The sequence below is a fragment of the Myxocyprinus asiaticus genome, chromosome 47, assembly GCF_019703515.2.
Source record: "Myxocyprinus asiaticus isolate MX2 ecotype Aquarium Trade chromosome 47, UBuf_Myxa_2, whole genome shotgun sequence".
Lineage (NCBI taxonomy): Eukaryota > Metazoa > Chordata > Actinopteri > Cypriniformes > Catostomidae > Myxocyprinus > Myxocyprinus asiaticus.
In genome coordinates, this window is record NC_059390.1 from 29,119,665 (window position 1) to 29,139,760 (window position 20,096).

A 20,096-nucleotide genomic window follows, 5' to 3' on the forward strand; every position below is an offset into this window, starting at 1 on the left:
CAGATCTGTGACCATTAGTCAAATATTAGTTTGCTACAAGATTACACAAATGTAAGTTCACCCCTCTTAAATGCATATGTGGGTAAAAAAGACCCAGGTGAAATCTAGAGACTTTTTCTTTATAAAATCTTTTTCAAGGAAAATTAACTCTAATGATACTTTTATTAGAAATTTCTGTTTTTAAATAGTTGATATATGTTTTATTAAATTCTGAAGAGTTCCAGTAACATTAACATTACAGTGTAAAAAATCCTGTATAGCAGAAATATGGGTAATTTGCATGTTTGGTGATAAAATATGAAATGTCAATACAACTTTATACAAACAGATAGGGTACATATAAGTACAATAATATGGATAAAATGTTTTTTTTTGTTTTTTTTTTTACAAAAAAAAAGTTTGTGATAAACTTGTAAAGTAACAACCGTATGTACTCTATACTGTCAAATGACACCATATGTCACTCTATGTAGCTATAGTTGTTATTCAGAGTGGTGAGGTGTACTGAATTGAAACAAGTTGCAGGTTCAAACACATTAATAAGTGCTCCAGGAGCTATTATCATTGTGCCCTTGCCGTGAACAAGGCATCTAACCTCAGGCTGTTCCATGAGGACTGTCCCTGTAAAAGATATAATATCAAGTACTTTGGATTAAAGCATCGGCTGAATGAAAACTTCCCATCCTTGCATACATAAAAATAAACATGAACATGGTATTTAACATATAATACAAATGGAAACTGAAAACAATGCATTACAAAAAACATTACCAGTGTTAAATGCATTTAATACCATAGGAAACACATATATGACCCACATATGCATTCTAGGGTAGACAGTGATGCAAATTCTCTTATAATAATAATAAAAATAAAAATAAAAAAAATAAAAATAAAAACAATTCAGCTACATTTAAAAAAGTCATTTCACATGATAGAAGACACATTAATTGAGCTATCAGTCAGTAATGTTGCCCTAGTTTGGGACCAAATGCTGGTTTATAGTTATTAATAAATAAACCATTCATTAATGATTTAATTTTATGTTATAAAGTTAATTAATAATAGTATATTAATACAGTTCTCATAAATTAAAATAAATATTTGTTTAATCATTTGTTCTTAAGTAACAGGGCTTAATGCTGAGCATGATGAACACAGTCACACAATAAAAATAGTTTTTTTTTTCTTAAATAGTTATTTAAAATAGTTATGTAGAACAACAAACAAAGTTAATAAAGTTATTTCTTGGCCATCACATTTTTAAGCAATGTTCCATGTTTTTTTAATAGGGGGAATATCATATGGTAACAGGGGATACAGACATTTGATGTCTAACCCTAGAACACCTACGTGGGTTTTTAAGACAATCTTTTACATGAAGTGGTTTTTGGTCTGCCACTACAGGTATTCCTGAATTTACACTACATGTGCAACCATATGACTTGCAACCTTGTTATCCATTTGTGGAAAGTGCAATTCATTTTTTATGAATTAATCTCTCTGTAGAATCTATTATATATATATATATATATATATATATATATATATATATATATATATACACACACATACACACACACACACACACACACACACAGGGTTGGGAGGGTTACTTTTGAAATGTATTCCACTACAGATTACAGAATACATGCTGTAAAATGTAATTTGTAATGTATTTCGTTAGATTACTCAAGGTCAGTAATGTATTCTAAATACTTTGGATTACTTCTTCAGCACTGGTAGATTTTTTCACTTGTTTTGGCTATAAAAACTCTGCCAGTACAGTAAGACAAAATACACATGATAAAAATACATTATCTGAAAAACCGAAATATCTTGTGCAGTGTTGTTTCTAAAACAAGATAAATCAAACTGATCTTGTTTTAAGGATTTTTAGATATTTTTACAGGAAAACAATAAAAAAATTATTATCAAGAATATGATTTGTGCCCTAATATCAAAGATCTTACTAGAAAAAAAGAAATTATGATCCAATGTGAATTTTCTTGAAAAAATAAAAATATGATCGTGTCTGGTAACATGCATGTAAAATGGCTAGAAATAGCATCTTAGCGTAAAGCTGACAATTTACACAAGGTTTATTTCTGTTTCTTCTGCTCCAAACTTACTTCAAACGTACTTCTCTGTCTGCTCGTATGAATGTAACACATCATAAGAAAGTGTTTCACTGCTGTTCAAATGAATCATTTATATGTATAAATGTTTTCCATCTGAAAGGACTAAATATTAAATGAAACAAATGACAATAAAATGCAAAGTAATTTCTTCAGTGATCAAAATACTTTTTGAATGTAACAGTGTTCTAATTACCAATGATTTAAATTGTAATTGTAGTGGAATACAGTTATTTATATTTTGTATTTTAAATACGTAATCCCGTTACATGTATTTCGTTACTCCCCAACCCTGGATGTGCACCACTTCATTTACAATATACCCACAATTTGCAAGCAAACACCCACAAATATCACAAACACTCCCATCCACACCCACTTGTGCTTTGCGCTGGCACAAAAATTGCACTTAGAATTTGCACTCTCACGAAAACTGGATAAATCTAGTGCACATCATTGTACTGCAGCAAGCGTGGTCATGAAAATAGAGCCCATAGTCTTTAAATTAATATTGCTGGATCTGTGCCATCTTCTAATTTTGATTCAGTGATATTTACTATATAAGATACACACTTGTCACGAGGTTAATTGATTCTTGTAACATGATTTTTCTCCAGATCAACAGATCAAATGAGTAATAGTAAAACAGTCACTGTCACATTTCCTTTGTGGTTAAAAAGCTGAGCTAATGGATCAGATCTCACATAATGTGTGTGTTTATTGTGTATTAGCATTCACAGGTCTTCTTCTCATGTGTAAATAAAGCATGATCGTGAATGGCTCGGGAATTTGTTGGCAGTATGACTTGTGAGGAGTCATTACAGAAATCGTCCTGTTTCATGTTCATTCCATGTCGTAGAAGCAGTTCTCGTGCCATCAGGATAAACGCATCCTGTATGCTCTTAGCCTGTTTCGTAGACGTTTCCAAAGCTGCTAACATTTCTTTTTCTTCTGCTAGTTTACACGCATCCTCAAAATGAACATCTCGCTTGGACTCCAGGTCACACTTATTACCTAGAAAAAAACAACAACATCAAAATATTCAAATGTCTTGTAGCACTGATAAGAGCCTATCTGAAATCCTGACAAAGTTATCAAAGTTGGCCCATTTTATATCTTGATCAAAACACTAATCCCCAGGTTGCTGCGTGTGGGTTTTTAATTAAATTAAGTGTGTGTTTGAACTGTATAATACAGCTCATTCTGTGTGTATGTGGTTTTACCTATAAGAGCCATGAGTACATTAGCTGCTCCAAACTGTTTAACATCATGGATCCAGCGCGGGACCGAATCAAACGTGGTTCTACGTGTGATGTCATAGGTTATCATGGCTCCATGTGCACTACGGTAGTAGCTTTGTGTGATGGTGCGGAAACGCTCCTGTCCAGCCGTGTCCCAGACCTGCATCTGCCAGCAAAAAATAAGAATTCATTCTGTCAGAAAAACAAATTATTCTCTATATTCTCACCAAAGTTGGATAGGGTGATTCTTTAATTAGAGATATTTTCTGATTAAAAACGTCTTATGAAAAGCATTCATTCTAGTTTTAAAGGATATATTAAAATAATTTTATTAGATACTGTATATTTAAAAAGTTTATTTCACAAAAATACTTTGCTCTTTTTCCTAAAAAAATAATTTAAATTCATTTGGTATTTATATGTAGAATTTGTAAAAAAAAAAAATGGATCACAAAGAATCACTGTCCCCAGTACGATGATGTCATTACCATCACACCAAGCATTTGAGAGAACAATTTTTGTTTTTATATGAGAAGTGAAATTGAAGATTATAATTGTTTTAAATGTTAAGGTTTTTGGATCTGTCAAATTTAATTACCATAATATTTGGGAAGTTTAATTCAGAAATAATTTATTTTCATTTGTATCCACAATATTCCCATGATGCTTTGCGGGTGATGTGGGCGGAACTTCTGGTTAAGTGAAAACAATCGTTGTTATGTACTAACGCAGCATTAAAAATGAAAAAAACTTGAGAACAACTGATCACAGAATTATAGCGAGGCAATATTGTTCTTCCTCACCTATCTGTTAATGATTATGGGTTTGAGGATGATGGCCAAATATCGCAAAGAGAAGAATTTTAATTATTTTGTCTTTATCCATCGATGGAAGAACCTGAGCAGACTAACCTGAAAAGCTATGTAGCCTATTAGCACCTTCACAGCTGTAAAGTTGGACATGTTTTGAGAACTGTAGATAATTATGTTTATTTTAAAGCATATATTGAGTGTATTCAGAACCTGAAGAGTTTGTTGTATCGAGATGATGTACTTATTGCAGATACAAGGGAGGTCCAGATAGCAGGATGCTCGTGTATTACAGGACTCAGGCGATGAGACTGTCATGCTGCTGTTTTTCAGATAAAATATAATTAATTTGTGGGAGATGACTGTGTAGAAAGCTCAGTCTAGCTTTATAATTGTTAGTTTACATCCGTATCTAAATGCTATAACCTACATGAAATGTTTTAGTGTTGACTGAACAACTGATCCTGTTGATAGATTGAATTTATTGTTCTTGTGTACGAAATAACAATGTATTAGCAGCCACACAATAAACTATACCGTACAAAAAGAACTACATGCAATACAAATAAACATATTTATTTGGGCATACACTGGCGGCCAAAAGTTCATGGAATAATGTACAGATTTTGCTCTTATGGAAAGAAATTGGTACTTTTATTCACCAAAGTGGCATTCAACTGATCACAATGTACAGTCAGGAAATTTTTTAGCAATTGCAAGGATTGTATAGCCTTCATTCCTCAAAACAATTACTGACGGATGAGTTTCTAGAGAATGCTGTTTCTTTTTTGCCATTTTTGACCTAATATTGACATTAAGACATGCCAGTCTATTGCATACTGTGGCAACTCAAATAGCTTTCAACTGTGTTTGATATAATGGCAAGTGATTTTCTAGTACCAAATGATCAATTTAGCATGATTACTCAAGGATAAGGTGTTGGAGTGATGGCTGCTGGAAATGGGGCCTGTCTAGATTTGATAAAAAATGACTTTTTTCAAATAGTGATGGTGCTGTTTTTTACATCAGTAATGTTCTGACTATACTTTGTGATCAGCTGAATGCCACTTTGGTGAATTAAAGTACCAATTTCCTTCCGAAACAACAAAATCTGTACATTATTCCAAAGTTTTGGTTGTCAGTGTACATTATAAACTTTGTACACAAAAGTTACATTTTCTCTGTAAAGCAACTATAAAACAGTATGTATTATTAAAAGCACTAGCTGTACAAATAAATTGAACTGATACTGAATAATGTCTGCACTGTTTTCAAAATCACCGTTTCCCCTTAAGGGAAGACAAGCACATTCTGCAAAGACTCTCAAAAGAAAGTGAATTGCAGGCAGGAAAAATGCAGGACATAGGAAAACCAGAATACAGTTAATTTCAAACGTGATAAAACATCTAACTACTGTACATGTCTCATATAATAATTATGGTCTTCCACTGTAGAATTTATCCATTTAGCATCACAGCATGAAAACAGTTGAAAACATTGTCACTACTCACAGACAGTTCAGGAAAAACACTTTTATAAAAACACTTTTATACTCAGTAATAATGCCATTTCAAAACACGTGAAGCATTCACAAAAAAGGATGCTAAATAGAAATGAACAAACTCTCAACATTTCTAATGAACTTTCAGCACATGTACACACACCTGTTAGCACAATAATGCAGTTGTTTATATGTAATTCATTGCGCTCCGTTTCTGGCCGTCTATCGTAGCCGTAATGGTGGATAATATAAGTAATCCTGTTGACTTCTTGCCAATAAAGTGAAAAGAGCACACAAACAAATTATTACAAAGCTTTTTCAAAGTCAAAGTCAATCCTTCTGTAGGCAGCTGATGGAGGAAGGAGCATCTGGGACAGGAGTGCTTTGCTTTGCGAGTGGTTTCTGATCATAACATTGCTGTTTTAAACAAAACTTTAGTTTCAATTGATTATTAGGATAACCAGTAACTGCACACATTGTCTGGGACATTTTTAAGACATCTTACAACATTTAAAAAGCAAGAATCTAACCGCATGACATGCAACCAAGCAGTGACCGTCTACACACAAAACACCAACCAATCGCCTGTGTGGGTACAAAAGACTGATGGGGCTGTGGGGGTACACAAGACTTACAGGGGTGTGGGGGTACACAAGACTTACAGGGGTGTGGGGGTACACAAGACTTACAGGGGTGTGGGGGTACACAAGACTTACAGGGGTGTGGGGGTACACAAGACTGATGGGGCTGTGGGGGTTCACAAGACTGGGGGTGTCAAACTCGGTTCCTGGAGGGCCACAGTCCAGCAGAGTTTAGCTCCAACCCTAATTAAACACACCTGAAGCAGCTAATCAAAGTCTTCAGGAGTGCTTGAAGATTACAAGGAGGCATTTTGGAGCAGGGCTGGAACTAAACTCTGAAGGGCTGTGGCCCTCCAGGAACTGAGTTTGACACCCCTGCATAAGACTGATGGGGCTGTGGGGGCGCACAAGACTGACGGGGCAGCGGGGGCGCACAAGACTGACGGGGCAGCGGGGGCGCACAAGACTGACGGGGCAGCGGGGGTGCACATAAGACTGATGGGGCTAAGAAGGTCCACAAGACTGACTGGGCTATGGGGATACACAAAACTGATGGGGTTGTGGGAGTCCAGAACACTGAAAATGCTGTATAGTACTGAAAAGGTGGGAAACACCAAATTAATAAGTTGTTTGTAGTCTGAAAGAACGCTCTCTGCCTCAGAAGAACTCTATTACATGTTAATGTAATATGATACACAAAGTCCAAATAACAAAAATGAAAGTCAAATGTGTTGGTCTTGAAAGTCCAAAGGTGATTTCTAATGAAACTGCACGAATCAAAATGGAAATGTTTCCAACCCTCCTGTAATGGGTTTATACCTGTATGTTCTTATTCAACATCAGATTAGTCCGTATAGTCCACAGATACGAGAGGCAAACACAAAGTTTATGCATGAACAGAACCACCATGTTTATTTAGATTATCATTTCCTGTTGAGTAATGACGTAACACACCTTTGGTGTAAAACTTTGTAGCATGTGGATCTAGATAAACCAGCAGAACCTGTTCTGCTAAACCAATGCTGGTTTAACTTGTTCAGTCTTACACTGAGACATGCAATGTGTAAATGCTTATAAGAATCAGCCGAGCTTCATGTATTACACACTTTTACATTCTAAAGACTGCATTAGCCAAAAACATCAAATAAATTCATTTGTAACGTTGTGCAGGTATTTTATATTCTAGTCATATTTTTAATTAATTTAACTCTGTATACATCACATATATTACAGCCGAATAGTGAATAAATATGAATGAGCCAGACCTTTACTCTTTTGCCCTCAATGTTGAGCGTTCGAACAGTGAAGTCAACTCCAATAGTGTTCTGCTGCCTCTCTGAAAAGAGTCCAGTCTTGAAGCTCTGGACCACACAGGTTTTCCCCACATTAGAATCTCCAATTAGAATAATCTTAAAGAGGAAGTCAAACGAGTCTTCTGGTTCTGATCCAGACTGCATAGTCCACTCCTTCTCCTCTTGATCCATGTGTTAGACTGACTCTAGATCAGGACAACAATGTGCTTGTTCCAGTGTCAATATCAATGTAATACTGTGTTAAAAACACGTTCTTCATAAAGCTCCCAAAATGAGTGCTGACCCAGTGTTCCATAGATAAATGTGTTTATATGTCTCTGTTCACCTGAGCTCAGGTGTTGCTCCTAAAACCCTGTCCTTACATATCATGTTTCTCCTGAGAGATGTGCAGGTTTCCCCTCAGTAATTCCCACAGGAACAAAGCGCTGAACAGACAAGAGTTCTCAATGTACCTGCATCTCAGAGCACAAAGACCTGTTGCTGTTTCAAACCTGATGGTGTGTTCTGCTGGTATTGATACCCTCTGGAGCACTTTCAGCTCTCTAATGTAAATCTCCACTGTGTGTCTGTGTTTCCATGCCCGTCTTTGCCTCTCTTGGGGTTATCTTTTCCTTCTCAACCAGCCACCAGGTGTAACAGGTGAAAGTGCTGCCTACTCAGCTGCATTATGGGTAATGTAGTTTATCAGACCATCTAAACTACTGTAAACTGGTAAACAGCCTTTGGCTAAATGTTTCCAAAAACAACCAGAGAATTATATGTATCTTAGTAGATGAATATCATGAAAGTAAATTTACAGAATATACAGTAATAATGTATTAAAGTTAATGAAATATTAATAAAATTGTATCTATTATATAAACACAACTAAATGTTAATTTTATGTGTTATATACAACATTCATATACAGCAAGGATTTTTTATTTTATTTTATAAAAACTGTCTGTTACACAATTCATCTGTGTAACAATTTTAGTTAATTAAGTAAAAAAGTACATGAATTTGAGAATGTCTTAATATTTGAGTTGAGATGAAGAAGACCTGATGATCATGATTTGAGAATGATAATAGAAGAAAATCTGACAGTCTACAAAGAGTGAACATGATCAATGTCACACATTTGCTTATATTTGATTAGAGACCTATAAATAGTGCAGAATCTTGAATATTACTGGAGTAATTACAGGATTAATTTATATAAATATTTTACCACAGTCAAATATATATATATATATATATATATATATATATATATATATATATATATATATTTGCAACATATGTGATTAATACTTTTCATTTGAAAAGCCCAAGCCTCAGTAAAAACGATGTTATTTCCAAAATATTTTACAAATTACAGCATATCACAATTTAAAATGTGCACAGTCACTTAAGAGTCCTGTGAAAAGTATTTTAATGTGAAAGGTATTTTAATGTGAAAAGTATTTTAATTGTGTAAGGTCTTTATATATACTATATATACTATTTATCTTGAATAATGTGTATTTTATATTGTGTGTATTGTATACTGTACATTGTATGTTATTATTTGTATATTGTGTTGTGTGTAATTATGTGTATATTAGATTTTAAATTGTGTTGCGTTAATTTGATGTTATTGTAAATTGGTATATGTCTCATCACTGTCACGACTACTATGTTGCTCGGAACTGCACCCAAGAATTTTACACGCCATTGCACTTGTGTATATGGCTGTGTGACAATAAAGTGATTTGATTTGATTTGGTATTTTAATGTGAAAGGTATTTTAATGAGAAAGGTCTTTTATTGTGAAAGGTAATTTAATGTGAAAGGTCCTTTAATGTGAAAGGTCTTTTATTGTGTAAAGTATTTTAACGTCAAAGGTCTTTTAATGTGAAAGGTCTTTTATTGTGAAAGGTGTTCTCCCAGGAGCTCATGTGGCGGAAGCGGCGTGTTTGTCGCGCGCTTCATTGATAGAGCTCTTCCTGTCGCGTGCGGTTCCTCGGCACACCTCATAATCATCATGGTGAGCGATTAAAATAATTAAATTATTACTTATTAAACATCTAACTAAACGAAGGCACCGAGATTATTTTAAAGAGACATTTAGAGCGGGTTTATACGGAAAATATGATCCTGTTGTGTTATTATACACAGTATTTAAGCTCCATGAGTGATTCTGCAGCACATGCACGAGAGACTAACAATAAAACACCGATGTAAATAATGTTTCATTTAAACACTGATCTTTATTAAGAGTTCATATGAATTTAAGGAGCATTATAAAAGTGCACTTGATAGTGTTTTTGTCAGTATTTGAAGTACGCGCTCGTGTGTGTATGTTAGCGGCTAATGCGTCATTGTGTGACAGTCAATCTGTTCAACTCATTTTACAGATATAATGATGACTTTATAACCTGTTTATTAACGCTCTGTACACCGGCAGCAGATATTACAATGTGCTGTAGATAGATGTGAATGTGTCAGTTTAGCCCGTTATCAGGCCGCTTCAATGGATTTTCTAGTGTTTTCTACGGGAGGAGCCAGTGTCTGAATCTCTGTGAGATTATATAGTGTACTGTTTTGGGTGTTGGCCATTTTGAAGTTGTCCGAATTCATTCCCTACATCTTGTTCCCTACTTTTGTTCATTCATTCTTACAATGCACTCTAATTTCGAGTGTACATTTGATGATACTAAAGTAAAACAAATAAATACAATAAATTACATATGATAAAATGTTTACTCTTTATATTAACATATATATTAAAAATGACAAACAGAATGAATATTTACTGTATTAATATATCATTTAATAAGAATAACAAGTATGGCCCAAGTATTTAAAAATTTCATATGACGTTGTTTCTGCGACAGCCCCAGAGCTCAGACGCTCAGTGTATAGGTCATCTTCCAAATTCACTCACTCGCTTCATTCACTCACTGCTGAGATATAGTGCACTAATTACCATTCACTATATAGGAAATAGTGAATGAATGAACGATTTCGGACACAGCTCTCACGCACGCACACTCGCGCACACTCACAGGTGTACTCACACACACAGACACACACACGCACTCACAACGCGTACTCACACTCATGCACAAGCGCACAGACACGCACTCTGTGTCTCGTTTCGAAGGCTGAGTGCTGCTAGGTAGGACGCGTCCTTTGAAGGCTGCAGTATACCGAGTGTCCCCCTTTAAACAAGCCTCGTTTAAACGAGACGGCCTTCGTAGGACAAACGGAAACGGAACGTAACATGGTTGCTATGACAGCACGCCACTCTTTAACAAGCGCGAGCGCTTTGAGTGAGAAGGGAACAAAGTCCCTCTGGAAGGAAATGTATGGGGTAAATTTTAGGAGAGTTATAATGATGTAGAGAGAAAAGAAAATAGATTTTACAGGTGTACTTTTAGTCTAATACTTTATTTTAATTATATATTAATATAATATACATATTATATACTCTAAACCCATCTACTGAGGTACTTCAACTTGGGAATTAACATTCCTTGCGTTTGAACATATTTACGGGCAAATTGGCGTCATTTGTTTTTAGACATTTCCGTTGAAGCAAAGAATTGTGGGTTGTGAGTGCCCACGAAGGATGCACCTCATGCATACTCGGAATTCCCGTGAAAGAAGGTAGCATTCGAAGTGTCCTACTCGCTTTTCTGAAACGAGACAGCCTCGATGACGTATGCGGCCGAGAAATGCGACCTCCGGCGGACGCAGCCTTCCAAATGAGACACAGCCTTGCGCGCGTGCGCACACACACACACACACACACACACACACACTGACTGTGCTCAGATTTATACATTTGTTAATATACAGCACTGTTCAAAGACCTGCTGTTTATTAAACGCTTCAAATCATAGTAGTGAAATATGACTTAAGATATTATTATTATTAGTAAATCACTTGTTAGTATTTTTATAAGAATAAAAGTTATTATATATCCTAAATACTATACAGTATATTTTATTTTACAATTGTAAATAACTGATTTTATATTATTTTAATTTTGTCATCACTTATATTAATTTAATGTGTTAATTATAAATACTATATATTACATTTAATGATGATAGTAATGTTAATATGTATTCAAAATCTAACAATTGGTAGTAGTTTAATAAGAACAACAACAAACATTTAAATATTATACAATTCTAATATTTCATAATATAACCATTAAAAGTGTTGATTTTTTGTTTACATTTGTCATGTAAATTTTATTTATAAATATTCAAATTTTTCAATTTAATGATTATAGTAATTAATAGATATTTATCTATTATTTGTCTAACATTTGTAATTAATAAAACACTTGTAAATTGTGAATATTACTATTTATAATTTGTAACATAACCATTATAAATATGTATAATAGTTTTACATTGTTTAACTTTGTCATATAATTAAAAAGTATGTTTTAATTAACAAGTTAATACATTAATAAATTAATTCTAATAATTACATTTAATGAATATAGAAATAATTGTTTAACTTTGTCATAAAAGTTAAAATTATATTGTTATTTAGTTATAAATTCTAATCATTCAGTTTAATGTTTGAAAATGAGAAGTTGAAAATGAGAAGTTTAACAGTTAATAAAAACAGCAACGATAATAATGTATTGTAAATGTAATACAGTTATACTTGGTAATATAACATTATAAATATGTAAAATTATTTTAAAATCTGATTTAAAATGGCGTCATTACATTCAATTGGATGATTATAATAATAAGAATAATGTAGTACCGTTGGTGTGGATGGGGATGATGTAAGTGTGAGTAATGATCAGTTGATGTGATCTGACAGGCGTCTTTATCAATGGCCCCCGTCAACATCTTCAGACATGGAGCAGATGAGGAGAAAGCAGAGACTGCTCGCCTCGTGAGTGCACATCATTAATTATCACACGTGATTATTAATCATCTTTAATTGACTGATTGATTTCAGTGGATGTTTCATTGCAGTCTTCATTCATCGGTGCCATAGCGATTGGAGATCTGGTCAAAAGCACTCTGGGACCCAAAGGAATGGTATGAATCACCTCTAGATGTACAGAAATCGCTCATATCTCTGACTGCGAGATCATTGTTGTTGACTGTCTCTACAGGACAAGATCCTATTGGGCGGTGGAAGAGAGGGGAGCGTCACTGTGACCAATGATGGAGCCACTATCCTGAAAGCCATCGGTGTGGATAATCCTGCTGCCAAAGTGCTCGTGGGTGAGTACACACACAGTCATGTCGTCATGTGTGATGAACACTCAGGACTGATGTTAATCAGCTCTTCTCATGTTTCCAGACATGTCTAAAGTTCAGGATGATGAAGTTGGTGACGGAACGACATCTGTGACCGTGCTGGCCGCTGAACTGCTCAGGGTACACACACGTGTGTTATATTGTGGATATAGATGCAATTATGTATGTTATTGATGATTGTGTACTGATTGTGCTGTAGGAAGCGGAGCTCCTGATTGCCAAGAAGATTCATCCTCAGATCATTATCTCTGGATGGAGAAAAGCCACTCAAGCTGCTCGAGAAGCCCTCAAAGCAGCAGCCGTGGATCATGGGTGAATATCACTGGCTTGTTTTTTAAATGATTATAACAGGCCGTGTGAACTGAAACATGTCTTCTGCACATGTGCGTCTGCAGAAATGACGAGGATAAGTTCCAGGAGGATTTGCTGAACATCGCCCGCACCACTCTGTCATCTAAACTCCTGACCCATCACAAAGATCACTTTGCTAAACTAGCAGTGCAAGCTGTGATGAGACTGAAGGGTTCTGGGAATCTGGAGGCCATTCATGTCATCAAGAAACTGGGAGGCAGTCTCACCGACTCGTACCTGGACGAAGGTAATTAGATCCATAACACGCTCTGCACTCCACTTCAAAACACCGATGAAACGGTTTCCCACAATGCAACAGTTATTCACTGACGCACCCTGATTGAGATGCTGTGTGAGCTCATGGTAATAACAGTGTTTATAACAGGGTTTCTGCTGGATAAGAAGGTCGGTGTGAATCAGCCCAAGAGAATTGAGAATGCTAACATCCTCATCGCTAACACTGGCATGGACACTGATAAGATCAAGGTACTGAACACAGATGTGAGAGTGTGTTAAACGAGTTGATGTGAGATAATGATGATGACGATGATGATGCTGTGTGCAGATCTTCGGCTCTAGGGTTCGTGTGGACTCCACAGCTAAGGTGGCGGAGATCGAGTCTGCAGAGAAAGAGAAGATGAAGGAGAAGGTGGAGCGCATCCTTAAACACGGCATCAACTGCTTCATCAACAGGTGCTGATGGATTAACATTTCTATGAAAGAAATTCTGTTTGACGTACAGAAAAAAGTCTATATTCAGGGCCATTAAGATTTTTTTGCATTGTGAGATCATTTTAATGACTGTTAAATGCTTTTAACCCAAAATGTCATTACTGTAGTGTGTGTGTGTGTGTATATATATATATATATATATATATATATATATATTATGGCCCAGTGATTTCCGTGATGTGGAAAACACAATCAATCGCAGAATCCAGGCATAAAAACGAAAATAACTATTAAACTCGGAATGTCACGGAATTTGACGTATTTGGGATCAAATCAATGTATAAATGCACAGTTATATTAATATCGTGATGTGTCCTAGTGTGATGATTAAACCAATAAAGGCTGAGTTTTAATTAAACAAATTGGTTTTGAACATGAGCGGCTTACACATCAACTGCATAATTAATCACGTGCTCTGTGTGTGTTTGAACGACAAAGAGCAGATCACTTTATTCACTGTCAAGTGCATAGCTCATGCAGACTATATATTTATATTAATAATAATTTTAACTAATATAAAATTATAGTCTTTAGTGGTAAAATAAGCACATTAGCCCATATAGTAAACAGCTTTTCCGGAGGCGAGAAGTGAATTCGTCAAAAACATCTGGTTTTCTACCAAAATAAAAGCTCAGTTTAACTAAACGCATGAAATTGAACAACTGGGACAGAAATAAATTACTTCTATATAGAAAATTGTAATATTCAATGTAGTAGTATGTGTAATAATGATAATAATAAAATATAAATAATAATTACATTTATATTTAAGTAATATCTCACGAGCAAGACTTTCATCACTGCTTACATTAAAACTGTGATGCTCTACTGTGCAGCTCTGTATTTGACACAAAATAATTAAATAAAACAAAAAATAAATCCAATGTTGTGTCTTGAAATGTGCTGTGAGAATCAGTGTTGAAGAATATTTGATAAAAATAATGCAGTGGTATGCTGAAAACTAATTGTTCTGTTCTCATTTGATTAAAATTCTATGAATTCATTTGATTACACTTTTTAAAAAAATGTTTATGATAAAATGTAATTAAACTTTAAAACGCAGAATTTAAGGAAAACGAAATGGAAAACATGTAATATGGGAAAAAAATAAAATGGAATTCATAGGGCCCTAATATTGCGGCTGTTGGTTTAATGTGTTAATTTAGTCAAAATAATTATATGGGGGGAAAAAACAACCCGTAATGCCTCATTACTCGTACATATAATCTATAATTTAAGTTAATATTTTTCTACCATCTTGAAATTCTAAAAGTTTACTATTATCTTGATGCACTGAAATTTTGGCTGAAATAAAAAAAAAAATGGTTTATAAAATACGGTAACAGAAACGGTCACATGATGCGCTGTTGCAGAGGTCTCGGAGCAGTTCACGTGCATCGTGACAGCAAAGTGCTGCAGGTTCACACAGTCACGCAAATCCAAATATTTGTAAGAAGTTATTATACAAATGGAAAAACAGGACAAAGTGTCACAGAATAGGAAATCACAGCGTTTCATCAGGAACATTGTAAAGTGTTAAACACACACACTGACACCGCAGCACACTCTGTGTTCCACTGAATCATAGCTGACAGAAACATTACTATTGAATTAATAAAATTGAATGCTAAAAATAATAGTACGAATTATTTAGTAGTATATTACAATCATGAACTTGACAAAAAATTCAATATTATATCATATTAAACTGGGTTTAAAACAGTAAGTGAAGTTCATTTACAAAAGTGTTTTACTCAAATATATGATAAATCATGCTTTTTATTAGGCTATATTATGTATCATTGTATATGGGTGCATGTAAATGAAAACAATAAAGTATCATTCTTGTGTTCATTTAGTTAAAAAATGTGGGAAATATTCTTTATAGATAATTAAAAACAAATGTTTTTATTTTTTTTTATTTTGGCCCCCTTTTCTCCCAATTTGGAATGCCCAATTCCCACTACTTAGTAGGTCCTCATGGTGGCACGGTTACTCGCCTCAATCCCGGTGGCGGAGGACAAGTCTCAGTTGCTTCCACTTCTGAGACTGTCAATCCGCGCATCTTATCACATGGCTCACTGTGCATGACACCACGGAGACTCACAGCATGTGGAGGCTCATGCTACTCTCTGCGATCCACGTACAACTTACCACATGCCCCATTGAGAGCGGGAACCACTAATCGTGACCACAAGGATGTTACCCCATGTGACTACCCTCCCTAGCAACCGGGCCAATTTGGTTGCTTAGGAGACCTGGCTGGAGTCACTCAGCACGCCCTGGATTCGAATTCGTGACTCCAGGGGTGGCATTATTTATAGATTTTAACTTCATGATCTAACACCAGCAGTGGCTAAAGTGATGCTTCCTCTGAAAACAAATCACTTCTGAGCCATTTCACAGATAATACATCATTATTGAGGTGAATATCAGATATCATCAATAGGCTGAAAAATATCAAGATATCATTTTTGCAGCCACATGATCGCCCAGCCCTACTCGGGATACATTACAGTAATGAGAAACTGGGGAGAAAACTAGCTGAAGTGTCATGGAAATGATGTCACAGTGCAGCAAATCCTCATAGTTTTAAATAATCTTTATTTTCTTTGTTGAAAATGAGTCATTTCCTAAAATGATTAATTAATTGCTTAATATCTCATGGCATCATGTGAATGTTGAACAGTGACGATTGTGATGTATTTGTAATCCTCAGGCAGCTGATCTATAATTATCCTGAGCAGCTGTTTGCCGCGGCTGGCGTGATGGCCATTGAACATGCTGACTTTGTTGGCGTGGAGCGTTTGGCTCTGGTCACAGGTGTGTTTCTACAAAAATCATGTTCTGATGAGCTCTTCGCAAGCTGCTCGACTGAACGCAGCAGAATGGAACAGAGTTCAGGGCTCTTGAGACCCGTTTCTCAAAGATTCAGTACTTGACGTGTGAGCTAAAGATGCTTGTGTACATTAACCAACAATTTCCATTCAGCGCAGACCGAATGCAAGAGAGGTTCCTGTGTGAACGATGACTATTGCTCTCGTCTTATTTGATGTGTTTTTTTTAGCACATTTAGAACTGATTCATGTTGATGTGTTTTCCTGCAGGAGGTGAGATCACATCCACTTTTGATCACCCGGAGCTGGTGAAGCTGGGTCATTGTAAGCTCATCGAGGAGGTGATGATCGGAGAAGATACTCTCATTCACTTCTCTGGAGTGGACATGGGTAAATATCACCTTACCTTATCTGATTCTTCTTAAAAAAATAAAAATAAAAAAAGACAACATTTCTCATCATGTATTTTACCTGCATTTTTCCGGGCCCTGCGTGCAGTGATGTGTAATGTGTGTGTGCAGGTGAGGCGTGCACTATCATCCTGCGCGGGGCGACGCAGCAGATTCTGGACGAGGCGGAGCGTTCTCTTCACGACGCACTGTGCGTGCTTGCTCAGACCGTTAAAGAGCCACGTACCGTCTACGGCGGAGGTCAGTGAACACTCGTATCACACGCTCCTCTCTGACAGATCTGATGGCAGAAATCAGAATCTCTGTTTGTGTTGCAGGATGTTCTGAAATGCTGATGGCGAAAGTCGTGTCCGATCTGGCCAACAGAACCCCAGGCAAAGAGGCCGTTGCCATGGAGTCGTTCGCTAAAGCACTGACCATGGTGAATGTCATGCATGCTAGTGCTGCTGTAATAAGCATGTTGTGTTAAATGCATTATTACCCTGAATGACTCAAGTGTGACTGATACACAACAGACCTTATTCAAACAGTATGCGGTGATCAGAGGTTGCATGATGATTCTCTCCTAGGAGTGTCTGGTCAGACTTTGTATAGTTGTGTTTCTGTGATGAACACAGTTGTTGTGTGTGTTGCAGCTGCCCATCATCATCGCAGATAATGCAGGATATGACAGTGCAGAGCTGGTGTCTCAACTGAGAGCTGCTCACCAGGACAACAAGAGCACCTTCGGCCTGGGTGAGGTTCACCAACACTACATTACACATCACAGCTTCTGGATTAGCTAGTAACAGATCAAGCTCACTTTCAGTAAATTCACTGAAGCATTGCAGCTGTGACCTTTGACCTGTGTGTTGCCAGACATGACTCAGGGCAGTATCGGTGACATGGCGGCTCTGGGCATCACAGAGAGCTTCCAGGTGAAGAGACAGGTGCTGTTGAGCGCTGCCGAGGCCGCAGAGATGATCCTGAGAGTGGACAACATCATCAAAGCTGCTCCCAGGTAACACCAGATGTCATGTTCAGACACAAATGAGACACTCGTGTTGTCATAGCTTTATGTGAAAAACAGACCAAAAGAAGTTTGACTGTGTTTGATGTGTTTGTTTTTCAGGAAACGTGTTCCCGATCATCACCCCTGTTAAACGCAAATGCACAGTGTATTTATTAGCATGAACATCCGTCTCTGATGGCTCTTTACGGTGTAGTTTTTGTGTAGTCACGTGTCTGTTCACACGATGACAGTTTGATCTTTTGTTTACGCAATAAAAACGTTACAGACTCATGCAGGTGTTGTTTCTTTGTGTTGAAGCTGCAACTACAGTAAAAGGTCTCTTTTGAGAAAAACTGGCCTTTTATTAATATTTGACTTGTGTCTGTGAAATCTGACAACATGAAGATGACTGCTTTCTGTTTGCTGAGTGTTAAATCAAACAGCACACATGAAGAGGTCAAAACGACCTGAAATCTGTCCAAAATCACATTCAAACGGTGAAATTCACATTCAAAGCTTAAACACTGAAGTCAGTTCAACTTTAAAGTGTTGTGTTTTTATCATGTTACTCTTGATAGAGGTATGATGTTTTGCATTATTAGCTCTGACATGACCTGCGGCAGATGTGACACTGGACTAGATAAATGAGGTGACCAGGTGATGTTCACTAGTTACACCAGTAATTGAACACATCAAAGCAGCATGAGGACATTTCTGCTCCTGCTGAGCTGTCTGAGCTTTGTTCAGAGTCTGGTCAGGTAAGAACTTAAATGTATTATCCCATTATTATTAGGTTGCACATCTTTTGCATGTCAGGGTGTTGTGTTATCCTGTCAGTGGTTGTGATTATAATCAACTGAATACTGGGATAGCACACGCACATCTCCGAGATGTCTGTTTTAGATCTTTTCATATGGAAAGCATCACAATTGAATTATCTTCTGCCAAACATCTTAAAAGATCAGATTTACAAACACTCTTAATCATAAACATCTCAAAGACATCTGCTGAATGTCTTTTTGACATCCGGGAAGACTTGTTTTAGAGACGTATTGAAGATGAGCGAACATAAAAAATGTCTTCCAGATGTAAACACACCAGATAGACATATTTAGACCGTATATATCTCTAAATTACACCATTCATTGTCATTTAAATTAACAGGTTTTGTGTTGTCTTCACTTAATACATTCATCATAAGTTCATGCATGAGGAAAAATATTTAATGTCATGCATTAGGACAGATTGCTGCCATGTAATGAAAAAAAAAATAGAAATAATTTAAATACTTGATGGTTGAGATCACTGATTCATCTCTTGTTGTAGAAAATATAGTGTCTAGATATTATTACAAGTTCTGTAATTGGATATATATTTAGACATTATGAAAGACTAATTATTGTCAAAGTTTAGCATTTTAGAGGTATTGTTTTGAAGTGTCAGTTTTTGCAATGATGCTACATTATGATTACAGTCAAACCTGAACATAGTCTTACAAAGAGAAGGCATAGAAAGTGTTACCAGTCATTTATTTCAAACATCAAAATTCAAAAACTGTAAATCAATAAAAGTGACAAGAAAACGAACAACAAAAAACGGATGCAGTGTTTTGTCTGCAAGGTGCAGCTCCCACACTTAAATATAAACTTCCCCACCATCAATAAGGTAAACCGTCTCAAACTCAGGATTTGGTGTGTGTGATTGCATGTGTTCTGCATTGTGTTATGGTCATACCCATTCATTTCTGTGTTTTTTTTTTTTTTCTTCTGCATTGTGGCAGATTTATAGATTGAAAACAAGGAATAATAAAAATAAAAAAACGCTCTATATTTTAGTCTTTCCCATTCACTTTTTATTGGGGGCTAAATTTTGACCCGAAAAGTACGTGTTACTCTTGTTTTTATTTTTTACGACCATTTAGACTT

General features: G+C 35.9%; 2 protein-coding genes across 3 annotated transcripts; one reads left to right on the forward strand and one right to left on the reverse strand.

The window, feature by feature from the left end:
* Positions 1-250: 250 nt before the first annotated feature.
* Positions 251-8,165, reverse strand: LOC127437024 (ras-related protein Rab-19-like). 2 transcript variants are annotated; one of them, XM_051691655.1, is made up of 3 exons: positions 7,536-8,165; positions 3,362-3,539; positions 251-3,152 (listed from the first exon to the last, which is right to left on the reverse strand). In XM_051691655.1, the coding sequence occupies exons 1-3, from the start codon at positions 7,752-7,754 to the stop codon at positions 2,866-2,868; spliced, it is 684 nt and encodes a 227-aa protein (XP_051547615.1). In that variant the 5' UTR covers positions 7,755-8,165; the 3' UTR covers positions 251-2,865. The 2 variants fall into 2 exon arrangements, with proteins under 2 accessions (XP_051547615.1, XP_051547614.1); XM_051691654.1 differs by having other exon boundaries at positions 3,362-3,545.
* A 1,306-nt stretch (positions 8,166-9,471) lies between these two features.
* LOC127437004 (T-complex protein 1 subunit beta) lies at positions 9,472-18,462 on the forward strand. Its single transcript, XM_051691584.1, has 16 exons — positions 9,472-9,591; positions 12,402-12,476; positions 12,560-12,625; positions 12,703-12,814; positions 12,894-12,970; positions 13,050-13,162; positions 13,246-13,448; positions 13,587-13,687; positions 13,767-13,894; positions 16,653-16,756; positions 17,041-17,160; positions 17,292-17,420; positions 17,498-17,601; positions 17,816-17,915; positions 18,039-18,180; positions 18,292-18,462. Exons 1-16 carry the CDS (start codon positions 9,589-9,591, stop codon positions 18,320-18,322), a joined length of 1,608 nt encoding a protein of 535 aa, XP_051547544.1. The 5' UTR covers positions 9,472-9,588; the 3' UTR covers positions 18,323-18,462.
* Positions 18,463-20,096: the final 1,634 nt, after the last annotated feature.

Bases quoted from the DNA above. Each gene is read 5' to 3' on its own strand.
- LOC127437004 (XM_051691584.1), top strand. The intron at 17,161-17,291 runs GTAAATATCACC...GTGTGTGTGCAG, and splicing joins CTTCTCTGGAGTGGACATGG to GTGAGGCGTGCACTATCATC. The intron at 17,602-17,815 runs GTGAATGTCATG...TGTGTGTTGCAG, and splicing joins TCGCTAAAGCACTGACCATG to CTGCCCATCATCATCGCAGA.
- LOC127437024 (XM_051691654.1), bottom strand. From the start codon at position 7,754: ATGGATCAAGAGGAGAAGGAGTGGACTATGCAGTCTGGATCAGAACCA. The intron at 3,546-7,535 runs GTCTGGCTCATT...TTTTGCTGGCAG, and splicing joins TTGAGGGCAAAAGAGTAAAG to ATGCAGGTCTGGGACACGGC. The intron at 3,153-3,361 runs GTAAAACCACAT...GTTTTTTTCTAG, and splicing joins TGTACTCATGGCTCTTATAG to GTAATAAGTGTGACCTGGAG.